The sequence below is a fragment of the Dysidea avara genome, chromosome 11 (genome assembly GCF_963678975.1).
Source record: "Dysidea avara chromosome 11, odDysAvar1.4, whole genome shotgun sequence".
Lineage (NCBI taxonomy): Eukaryota > Metazoa > Porifera > Demospongiae > Dictyoceratida > Dysideidae > Dysidea > Dysidea avara.
This window is the reverse complement of record NC_089282.1, coordinates 9,173,203-9,186,295: the sequence shown is the minus strand read 5'-3', so window position 1 is coordinate 9,186,295 and position 13,093 is coordinate 9,173,203. Positions and strand designations below refer to the sequence as shown.

Genomic DNA, 13,093 nt, shown 5'->3' with positions numbered 1-13,093 from the left:
TTTATATTTTGAAAAATGCTGTTTGAAATTTTTTGAATTCTTTTGTGAATAATGATTGGGTCATAGTCAGTCTATGTTTGATAAAATTTTTGTGGTGGGACCACAATGGGCTCAAGAGATATAATGAATTATGTTGTGGTATGCGGTGGAATTTGCCGTCTATTATTGCTGTATTGGAGTGTACACCTCCAATAACCACTCGCAACAAGGCCATGCCAAGTTTGTCTTACAGAGTGAAGGTGTCTAGGTGCATTGCAATCTGTATTAGTGACCACCTGTATTGAAAGGCCATCTATGTGCTGTAGTTAAGTTATACTTCATTAATGTATAGCACCAAAGCATCAACCCTTTCTAGCAAATCCAAAAATGGTCCTTATTAGACAGGTTGACTATAAATTACAGATCTGACCACCATGTGTCCATGAACATCATGTAAATGTACTATCTCTTCACAAATACCTTCTTTATTAAGTTGAATACCACTGTAGTGGACTTAGCCATATTTAAGTTGCGTATGTGGCTACATAGATACATACTGAAATTAGGTTAGGTAATCCTAAGGCTGCAGCACATGTTGCTGTCAGACCTTCAGTGCTGGTCACTGTAAAGTGCTAATAATAATAATAATAAAAAAAATACAACAGAACTCCTCAGAAGGGATACCTGGATATCTTGATAACCAGGACACCTGTTTATACACTGTACTCCCACTCTAGTGGTGCACATACATTTAGACCAAGATACTTCTGTGGCTTCTGTAATATGAGCACTTTATTATGTTCCTAGCAATGGAGGGGTTTTACCATACATGCATTAATTGTACCTCAATATGTGAAATTAATTACTACATTACTTTACATTCATGACCACTTTGAAGATCAAGTCATAAACTCATGCACATACTCACATAGGACATGCTGACCACATACTTAACATTTGCCTGTACTGATCTTCAAAGCGTCAACCCAAAATACTTTGAAAAACCATTTTAGTAGTTACAGTACTATAAATCACACATTGAAGTGCAAGCAAGTGTTAATAATATAAAAACTCTTGGTACAAGTAATGCATCTACTATGTACAGTGTAACTATTCTATTCCCTGGACCATTGATGAAGTGTTCATTTTTGAGAAACCACAGACTTGTCTTGGGCCCAAAATGTACGTACAATTATAAAGTAAGATCATGAGGCTATTAAGGTGCCCAGGTATCCTTTTTGAGGAGGTCTATTGTACCTATGCAGCCATGTACATAACTTGAATAGTGTAGAGTGGGGATATGTATGTGAGTGCACTACGGCAAGATTTTACTTAATAAATAAGGTATAACTGAAGAGATGGTACAACATTAATGTGTTTATGGACGCATGATAATCTCGTTTATAGTCAACCTGTCTAATAAGGATCATTTTTGGATTTGCTAGAAAGGGTTGATGCTTTGGTGCTATACATTAAAGAAGTATAACTTAACTGCAGCACATAGATGGCCTTTCAATACAGGTGGTCACTAATACAGGTTGCAATATACCTAGACACCTTCACTCTGTAAGACAAACTTGGCATGGCCTTGTTGCGAGTGGATATTGGAGGTGTACACTCCAATACAGCAATAATAGACGGCAAATTCCACCGCATACCACAACATAATTCATTATATCTCTTGAGCCCATTGTGGTCCCACCACAAAAATTTTATCAAACATAGACTATGACCCAATCATTATTCACAAAAGAATTCAAAAAATTTCAAACAGCATTTTTCAAAATTTAAAGGATTAAAGTTTTCAATGAAGTACTTTTGAACCATAATTAAGTAGATATCCCATAATTTAGGGATCACTGGAAAGGTCAATCAACAGTCTTCCATCACTGAAAAGTGTGTTTAAAAATATTTACACAGTACAAAGTTGCAGTTGATTTTGTAACTAGAGATGGACCAAATTTTCATGAAATATTCAAAATATTTGTGGTCATAAATCAGAAACTATGGAATGTATGGAGCTAAAAATTTGCATGAGTGATAAGCACCATAGGTACTACAAACACACCAAGTTTCGCCAAAATCCGAGAGGTGACCGTAAATTCCTTGTTGATTTGACATGGAATGACCCATATATTGTTTCCAATTATGATAAATAGATGTTTAAAGGAAATCCATCTGCGGGCCTATTTCCAGTCTGTTCTGCATTTTAGTCATGTCCTGATTCAAATCCATGACTGCTTTATTAGAGTATTTGACTGTTCTATTAGAGTACCTTGATCTTCATATGAAAATGTCTGGTAGTGATCAGGCCCTACTGGGATACACCACTGCGTATATAGATTTATTCAGATGCTTGGTTTTTACTACATGCTTACAAAGGTCAAGTGTGCAAACATAGGTATATACAGCTGGTTTGCAAAATGTCATACTTATGATGTGGGGTAAATCATTACTAAATGTTGGGTAGCATAGGAGCTGTAATTTACACAATAGAGTAGATACTGCTGCCAGTATATTATAACGCAGTACCTGTCATTAGTTGACAATCACTAACAAATTGTTTGGTACTTACGTAATTCCTTATAGTGTTTGACTACTTGGCAGGATCTAAATTTGTTCATACATACATCCGTGTATCTTTAGTGTGTATAATGGTAATTTTGCAATGTGGTTTTTGGTTGTTTGAGACAGTTATAGTAGATCTCTTTTTGTGAATAGTCACTATCAAACCCACGTTGAATCACACGTACACGTGTGCACGATGTATTAAATATATATATTTTTGTGTACAGGTGACTTGCAAGTTCTTGCTCTCTGTGTTTTGTATTACATGATCCCTGATATATGTTGTAAAGTGAATGCTGCAAGAATTGTTTCCTGGATAAAGGTTTGTTATTCTAATTGTGACGTACATTAATTACATGTATTGTATGTGCACTGTATGTACCGTATGGCTCCAAATTTTTGTAGCAAAAAAAATTCGTATTTTTCGTAATTGCACTGTAATTACGAAAATTTTTATTACAAAATTTTCATGTGCATTGAAATCGAGCCACCGATGGTTAAAGCACGAGGCTTGTGAGGGTTTAGCTATACGATAGTGTTGGTGTAAAAGGAGTTTGTTAAATACCATCTCCAGTAGGCTACTATCACATGAAATTTACTATTATTATCATTATTATTATTATTATTACTCTTCGACCTTAAAATAATGCTCGACGTACTACCTGTCCAGTCGTTTTTGGTACACTTAATAACCTCTGACACAAGTATGATGCTTTTTTCTCAGTACTCATCCATCCATTAAGCATCCGTGCTTCTGGTTTTGTCTTCACAAGTATTCTACTTCGCGACGATGTAACTCGTGTTCCACATATTACCGTAAAAGCACGTACGTGCAACGTCACGATTTTTTTTTTTAAATTACGAAAGGACTTGAAATTACGAAAATTTACTTATTGATGAAAACATGGCTTTTTACAAAAATTTTATACTACGACAATTTGGAGCCATACGGTATTTATGCTTAGTAACTACTTTTTGTGGCCACCGATTGTGGCACACAAAATACATCTCTTCAATTATTGTGTGTAAAATTAGACTGTAAAGTTAATTGTACATTGACCAGGAATCGAACTGTGTACTACTTCTGACTTGGAATGTTTAGCAAAAAAAAAACACCAAACTGTACAGTTACTACAGTAGAGCTGTGAACCTGATAACAAATTCAAAACCGGTTAACTGGTAACCAATAACTGGCAGTTAACTGGTTAACTAGTTTCTGTGTAATACAGTGGTATTGGCAGACAATGATACTCAACATGCCTGCTGGATGCTTTAGGGTAGTAGCAAAGTGGCCATCAATATCTGTCTTACAATAACAGTTATTATAATCACATATTTACACATGCTTTGAGGTTATGTTATGATGTTAACACTTGTCAGCAGGGGTAATTTTTGGTTTATCAAGTGGGTGGGCTAAACCAGTTTAAAGGCTTCTTAACTGGTAATTGGCTGACCTAGACAATACTGGTTAATAACCGGTTTTTTGCATACTGGTTCACAGCACTATACTACAGTGGGGCCCCCATACAAACTGCTGCCATTAATAATCATCACAGAAATATTCTGCATGACCTCTACAGAAGAGTCTCAGTGTAAAAATTACAAAATTGACAAAACGTGATATTTGATCTGGTTTCCAACCACGATCAAAAGGCTAGAGGTTAAATGATGCATTGTATAACTACCATTTTATACCACAATAGCAACTGATGTACCTTGTGGGTTTCCAAGAACACAGACAAATGTAACATTTTATAGTAGACTGACCAGCCGTACACATTCACTGCTGTTGTTGGGAGGTGACTAAAATGCAGAATGGACTGGAAAGCGTACTCACAAATGGACCAAGTCACACAAACCTAAAAATGGATTTTCTGCAGTACAACATCCCAAAAACAATGCCAACGTCTTACAGAAGCCCTTATAAAGCATGATTGAGCTAGCTGCCTGGAATCAAGCCCTGCGCTTTGATTAACGTGAGTGAAGTGAACTTGTCACTATTAGTGTTGTAAAAACAAGGTTAAAATCATCTCTATACGATAAACAAAATAAATTCTATTGTAGCAGCCAGCCTTTGCCAGCCGATGAACTACAACCTTGAAGCCTGCCCATCATTTGTTAATAGTCGTAACGCAAAGCATGCGCTTTTATTTGTGAAACATCCAGGACATTTGTATTTGACACAAGGAAGAGACCTACATAACCTTCTTATTAAAGCACACACTAAGCACATACGTTAACATACAGCATTTATATAGTAATAATGTGTTACTGTTACATCACCCGCTCCATGAAAGAAGCTTGTCCTTGAGTGTTTCATGTTCTGTATCTGAGAGGAGGAACAACTTTTCTGGTGCAGGTTTTCAGTTCTTTTGTAGCATTTGCTGTAGTTTGGTCTGTCATGTTCGATGCATCATCTAGGTTGTGCCTGTAATCAGAGAAGTCACTAATTAGCTCTGAATTTGTTGGTGGGAGGATTGCTGCCTCAGTTGGAGTACAGCAATCAATGTCTAATAGAAGAAAGATGGCTTCTCCGCAGTGGTGTTGTGAAGGGTATTTCTATATGCCCACAGTACACCTGGCAAGAATTTGTTCCTGGCGTTACAGTGGCGCATCACCTATGTCAATCATCATTTGTACAATGTCAGTCATCATACAAGCTAAAAACATTGACATTGTAATAGTAGGAGGTTTAACTCATCTCTCTGTATGTTACTTATGGAACTTCACCATCATCCAGTAGACTTGCTGTCGCCATGTTATCTGCTTTTGAGACACATTTACCCTCACCAAACTGTTACAATCAAAGTGGCATCCCCAAATATTAAGTTTAACCTCACTACACTGTACTGCTGTACCAATACTTGTACATTGTGCCAGAGTCTGAGTGAAACCTGTAGTGTTAGTTACAACAACATGTGAGGTGTCATCATTACGCAAAGAAAACAGACTGGTCTACCTGAAAACAGTCAAGTTCCACTGCCCTGGTACCAGTGAGTTCATCCACTTCCACTGGGATTGCAGCACACGAACTGACTTTACTGTTGGTATTCTGACTGTAGGGACATATGCTAGTAGTGTCAATGCCAACGGAATCTTTGCACTGATCAGTATATACGTAGGCTTCTTAGCTGTTGTGCCATCCCTTCATACTGTACATGTTTCTCCACCACAATACCTAACAAACAGCATACACCTTTAGGGAGACATAGCTTCTACATAACTTGATGTCTTTATCTCCAAAAGTAGTGCTCAGCTCCAATCAATCATCCAGTCTAAGGTCATAATTATGTGGTGTCTTTTCAAGTGCTTCTTTTCCAGGCGTGCCACACTCACAACTTTGCGGAAAGTTTACCACTGATGATAGTGATGTCTGCTGCCGTGTCAATAATACCATAGACTGGTACCCCTTGTACTAGTATATGACACATTGTGATAAGCTATCCCAGTTATTTACTCTAATTTTGTTCACACTATCATCAGAATCTTCCAAATCAGAATACAAAACTGCAGTATAGAAAGCCAGGGGTGGATCTAGAAATTTTCAGAGGGGGTTTCAGGTTCCACACTGGAATTGCAACTTCAGCCTAGCTGTAAATTGAAGACCAAAAAAAAAAGGTCACTTCATGCTGTTGAATGCTGTAATGGTGATTTCAAAGGCACAAGTATGAAGTTTCACCAGTAGAAAAAGTCCTAATATAATACAGTATGTATAACTCTTGGTAATTTTTTTTTATTACCCACACAAATTGTAGGGGTACGTGCTATTTCAGAGGGTCTGGAAACCCCCTAAAACCGGCCCTGAAAGCTGTGATGCATCATCATCTGTGGTACCACCCTCAATTTTCTTAGTTGCTGGGTGAGCTGTGGCCATGGGCTTTCCATCTTGTGAAGTATACCCACTGCTTTGTGACTTAGTAACCTTAAGTATTTGGCAGTGTGGTCCATGCCATTACATATATAGGGCGGTAAGTGACTGTGAAACTTGTCTGTTTCCTGCATGTTGTGTAGGCTTGTCTCTTGGGTAGCTATCAAAGTGTTGTGTGCCTCTTGGAAATAGTGCTTTCGTTTGATTATTGTTTTTCCTTGTTTTTTCATTGCCAAGTATAACTCCAGGTAGGTTTGTGCTCCAGACACTGCAGGAGCTGACATCACACTATACCTTAGGCCCTCTTGCAACTTACTGTGCATAAAAGTGTTGCGAGTCTCTCCATATGCCCTACCGAATGAAATCTCCAGCCATCTAATTTCTGCCTTGTGAGAGATGACAGAAGTCCTGGACTATTAATGCCTTCCTGCTTGGGTCCAGTTTACTTTTCAGTGCTGCGGTGACTTTGTCATAAGATAATTTATCAGTAGCTTCCAACAGAACCCATTTCTGTCTGGCTTTATCCAGCAAGTTGCTTTTCTGATTCCTCCCAGTTGTTCCATGTTGCCATCCACTCAAAAGTTGACAGCCACTCTTCAAACAACAGTTCAACTGGCACCTTCGCATAGTGTGTAATGCACCCATCTGTGGAAGTTCAAGAGGTGGGTCTGTGTCACTGCTACCAAGGCTGATTGGAATTTGCTTGATCACTGTCATGCTATCTCTACGGGTAGTAGCCTGTTGTAGTTGTCCGTGAAGGTTCGCTATTTCGTTTTCCTTCAGTTCCATTTCATCTTTGTGTGCCAGTAACAAGTCATTTCGATAGGAGTTTCACTTTCTGGTTGTGTCATTCTTGAGCTGCCTTCAAAGACTCAATTTCCAGCGTTGAGGTGTTCAACTGGGATTCAAGCTCCGTTATCTTATGCTGGCCTTCTCTAATGCCTCTGATATTGTAGCTACTTGTTCGTTTCCCTGGGGGAAGCATGCAGCGGTGCAATGCTTGTGGCGATCGAGTGATCACTTAGTCATGTGAACATGTGGCATGCGGTGTGCATTAATAGACAAAATGATTCCATTCTCATTAACTAAAAATATGACGGCTCTACCAGTCTTACTCTAGATTACCACCTGGGTATTTGCCGCATCGTCCCTAAGTCAATTAACTTTCCATCAATCATTTTGTCTAATTTTAGAGGCTGATATCTACAAATCCAAAGCCTTTGCCACTCGCTGAATCCAAAATAGCCTTCAAGCTCTGAGTTCAGAGGGTACCTGTCTCTCCTCATCTCCCAAAAGTTTTGGATTGTCTTCCGTATGTCACTGTATGGCTGCCTGCTCCAAAGCTGCCTGCTCAAATTACGCAGTGCCAGGCTAAAAATTACTGCTCCAATGTGCCAAACAAGATGTGTATTGATAGCTGAATCTCAGTAGGACCTACACTGAATCATCCACAACGTTTGTATTGAACAGAACAAACCTTATTATTAAAGCACACACTATACACATGCGCATGTGTACATTAACATAATAGTAATGTGTCACCGTTACAACTGATACAAAATGAAAGACATTTAGCACCATTTGTAACCGCAGAGCTTAATACCGACTTGAGCAAGTTTCGAGGCAGGCTCAAGACTGCCGCTGTATTGTTTCCAAGCGGCTAATTGTGACAATGAGATATTTTAAGTCAAGTTTTTCAAGTCCATTAGTGAGTACATTTTCCAGTCCATTCCGCATTTTAGTCACATCCACTGTTGTTAACAACTGTTATTGAATGGGAGTAGGACAAGTACATTCATGGCAACTCCCCTTGGGTTGTAAGAATATAGTATCTCCTAGCAACCATGCAGTGGTAGCTATTATCAGCTACAGCTGTGAAACTGTTAGAGAAGTCATAACCAGTTCTGGATACACTATAACTGCTGGTTATCCGGTTAACTGCCTGGTTTCCTCACTCTCCTGATTAATGAAAGAATTTGCTTAGAAACCAACCATGCACCAAATGTTATGTTATGTTATCATAATATAGACACACCGAACCACATTGCAAAAACCAACTAAAACCATGCAGTAACAATGTGGCATACAAATGTCAAAAATTAATAAAAGATTTAGAGTGTTAGTACACATAATCAAACAGTATACTATCCCTTGTCCTTGAGACTAAGTAAATAGAATTACTTTAAACATAGAGAGGTATTAAACGTAGAGGGGTATTTTCATGTAGCTTTTCCACATTTTCTGGAAGTAAAGCTGCTCTTTTGGCACTCACAATGTTCCCTGCAACACTAAATAGACGTTCTGAGGAACAGATGTAGCCACAATACCCAAGTATTTCTGGGCCAGTTTAGCTGGGTTTGGCAGGATATGCTTATTCAGATTCCACCACCATAGTGGCTTTTCCCTCAGACCAATGACTGGCATTCCCTTATAATGACTTATCTCAGCTTGCACAATCTCACTTCTTGATACAGCAGCTGCTCCACTGGCAGCGGATTGATCATACCGAGCAATGTTTCTAATAAAGTCAGTCTCGGTTTATTGCGGAGAGCGCTTTCTTCTGTGACATCTGTTACTACTTTACTGACTTCTGTGACTACAACATCTTCGCACTCTTCACCACTAGAAACATACGGTACTGCCCAAGAGCAACTTCGCATTCACTTGCACGCAGAACTTTGCTCAAGACTTTAAAAATCACTAATTAAGGGGCATGTTAACTGTTTCGCTTGCGACATAGCATGGCAGCTGTTTCGCTCACGAGAATTGCAAGCAAAGCAGTTGCCATGCCCCTTAATTAGCAATTTTTAAAATCGCGAGCAAGTACGACGTTGCACTTGGGTAGTACCGTACACTACTAACTCATCGGATATAACTTTAATAACTTCTTCTTGCTGACTCCTTGATATGTGTGCTAAAGTCCTGAATCTAGGATCCAAAAAGCTTGCTTTATTCAAACACAAGGAGACAATTGGATCCTGGTATCTAGTTCCCATGTCAACGGTTGAACCTTTCAACTGCAGCTGAGTCATCGTTGGTTGGTGTCAACTTGTCTTGAACGGCACTGTAAAGGGAAGATAAGACTCCGAACTGAGGCAAATTGTGACATCTTTGTATGGTTCCAACACTTCCGCCACATCTTCTAAAAGTCTCCATTCACTAGAACTGAGCTCTAAGTGGGTCAGGTCTCTTCTTCTCTGAAATACAGCTACTATTGCTGGTTGTTGTTCACATGCTCTCTTGATCATGTCATGCGTGGAGTTCCACCTAGTGGACACATCTTGGATCAGAGAGTGTTCAGGCAATTCCAGTTGTTTTTGCTCTAATTTCAATGCCTCACGGTCTAATCTTGACTGATGAAAATGGGTAACTACTTTTCGGCAATGAGCTATAACAGTAACAAGGGATCTTTCCTTTAATGCTGCTTCAACAGACAAGTTGAAGGTATGACCAGCACAAGGAATATGCATCTTCTCTAAATCCTTCCTCAACATTTTACCGATGTTGGAACCATTGTCCATTGTAAAACAAATTACCTGGTCATCGAAATCAATTTCCCACTCATCAGCCAGGTTTCTAAGAACAGTCACGATGTTGGTGTGATCATGTGTTCCAGGTAAGTGGCAAGTGGTAAGATTACTATACTTTATTTCAAAGTCTGCTGTGATGTAGTGTACAGTAAGTGAAATGGCCAGAATGAAAGGTCTACATCTCAGTGGTAAGAGAGAAATAGCAAGATGAACTTTTGTCTGGTTTTCATTGATATAAATTTCTGGTCAACTAAGCCCTTGATAGTTTTTCTACACGGAACAGTATAGCGTGGTTCTGCAACTTGCATCAAGTTCACGAATCCCTCGCCATCTACAGCATTTATAGGACGCATGTCTCTAACAATAAAATCAGTTACCGCTTCTGTCAACATCTTCGCATGATGGGAGCTGGCTGAGATTCTTTTCACAGTAACTGCTGGACGTGTGAATTCTTTGATTCTAGGCTGCTTATTTTCATCGGCCTTTTTGTCAGGTAGAACATTCGGGTGAATGGTTGAGATGAAGGTGGCTCCTTAGGTTAGTTGTGCCGCCATCGTGAGCAACCAACTGAAAACATAACTTGCAGTATGCACGAGGCCCTTTCACTAGGTTACCAGTAGAATCTTTTTTGTATCCAAAATGTTTCCATACCAGAGAAATTCTTCCAGACTAGGTAAATATTTGATTTTTAGAACGTCCACAAGCTACATTCTCCTCCACCATCTTGAAACATTAAACACGCATGCTCAGATTGCAACCGGTTACATAACATTTAATCGATTAACCACAAAATTAAAAATAACTGGTTTACTGGTTAAGTTTCACAGCTCTATTATCAGCAGTACAAACCATAAACCAAACTGTTAAACTAGGCTCCATCCTTTTTCTTTTGATAGCTAAGACATTATGTCTGAGCAAACTGATTATAGTCAGACACAGAGGTTATTTGGACAGCAAATGTCTGATGACAGACTGTTATATTTGTCTCTCCCAAAGAATATCCTTTCGCTGGTATGTTCTCTCCAACAATACAAATGAAGAACTGCATGAGAATTGCCTCTGCAATCAATCCAATCGCTACAAAAATTGCAGACGATTCTCGTAATGGCCAACTCCCTGAAGCCATCACACATTGCCATGAATCAACACCTACTCCTTAATTAATCAATCATAACTCACTACTGAAACAAGTTACAGAATGAAGACGGGACTTGGCTCAATCTGTTAACCATGAACTGGCAAGTCCATAAATGTATAGTGTTTTTTCTGCATTCCTCCATGTGTCCAAAGGAGAATGCTATACCAACAAAGAAATAATTAGAGGTGTACCGATATAGAAATTTAAAACTAAACAAGGATGTTAACATTTTAATTTCTTACTATTCATGCCCTATCCACAGATTTATAGAAAGTGCTAACAACCACTGGCAATGCAACTTGCTAATTAAAGGGCATGCCACCTGTTTCGCTTGCGAGTATTCATCCCAAACGAAATGGGATGAATACTCGCAAGCGAAATGGGTACCACACCCTTAAATTAGCAAGCTTTTTAATCGCTCACACTCTCGCGAGACAACGTTACATTTAAGCAGTACCACATATATATATAGAGTTGAGCTTTGTTTTGGTATGTACCAAAGCAATTAAATTGTGCATGAAATATTTACATAGCACACATATTTTTACCCAGTTTATTTCAATAACACTTATGCGAAAACAATGAGATTTCACTCAGCCAGTTACACATTTTGTGCAGGTAATATATGTAGCTTTAATTGGATCCTTTCTTATGAACCTTTTGACATTAAATAAGACAATATTGTATATCATCTTTACTACTTTGTATATTACTCATGTAGGAAGATGATAATGTACAATTAGTATTGACACAACTACCAACAGCTCAACCCTGTGTCATCATGAAGGGTACACTACTTGAAGGAATCAAGGAAGCTTCATTGGTTGTACAGAATCATATCATAACCACATTTGAACCTAAAAATATTGTGACCGTCCTGATGAGTGCATACTATGCCTACAATAAGCATTATCCAGATGGGTGTAGTCACTTGTACACTACCTTGGAAGTTCTACTTTTAAACCAGAAGAAACCGTCTATGAAGACAAGAATTACTGCCTTACTCAACCGACTTACTTACAATAGTGACCCACTCGCTTCATTGTAATATAATAGTTCACATTTATTTCATCAACTGATTTACAACATTAATTTCCACTACATTGCAGAAGTACATGAGTGATTATAATCTTTAATAAACACTTGTACATAGTCTACAAACTACATACATATGAATCTATGTATATAGCACGTAACAATTGTATTGTGTACTACTGTGTATATAGTCAATTCGTGGGGCATGAGTAATGGATGTTTGAATGGTTCATTTCCATGTGTTTTTAGCACAGCCACAGTATGACAACATTACTGCGAATATAGTCTTGCTAATCCTCAACTGCGAAACTTTCCCCATTAATGGTATATATGGGCTCCTGTATTGATGTAATTCCATTTACAAAACTGTAATGGAATGAAATAGTACAAAAATCAAATGCCTTTCATTCATAAAATGTCAAACCTCTCAGTAGCTTTGCTTTTATTTATTAGTTGAACAGGTATACATGCATGCATGTGCAATTATGTCATGGAGTACACAGAGAGAGACATCTTATTTTGTTACGACAACATACAACATCAAGTACAGGGATACCATGCACTGGGTGGACAGTACAGGAGCCCTGGCAAGACTTACACTACAATATAAAAATAATTATGGCATGCAGAAAAGTTCAGTGAAGGCAAACCGATAGATTCCAGTCCAGGGAGGCTCTAGAATTAAAAATCCTGTATGAGCAGCCTGCTCAAATAGGGATCTTATAGTCTTCTTTATCACTTTACAAGCATTGGCCACTCCGGCAATTGTGTCTGGTGGCATAAAGTGACCAATCTGGATGGAAATGAGATTAACATAAACCAGAAAGCTGAACATCATCATTGTAAACAGCCATATTGGTCTTCCTTCCAAGCTCTAGCAGCCAAAAGATGTGCATAGTCAAGCACTATACAAAAGTGAAGTGGGTAGCTCAATGACAAATTAAAGCTGATGGAAAGGTGCATATGAATAAACAA

The 13,093-nt window shown here is 38.5% G+C and overlaps 1 protein-coding gene across 2 annotated transcripts in view; it reads left to right on the top strand.

Annotated features, from left to right (window-relative positions):
* LOC136238643 (uncharacterized) overlaps positions 1–13,093 on the top strand; it is a 277,251-nt gene that overhangs the window by 13,898 nt on the left and 250,260 nt on the right. The window contains exons 10-11 of one of the 2 annotated variants that reach the window (XM_066029210.1): positions 2,775–2,869; positions 11,805–12,247. The exons of the other annotated variant lie outside the window; for it this stretch is intronic. Coding sequence (XP_065885282.1) covers positions 2,775–2,869; positions 11,805–12,131 — 422 coding nt within the window. The 3' untranslated portion in view covers positions 12,132–12,247. Of the gene's footprint in view, positions 1–2,774; positions 2,870–11,804; positions 12,248–13,093 lie in introns of those variants that run through there. 2 annotated transcript variants of the gene reach the window in all.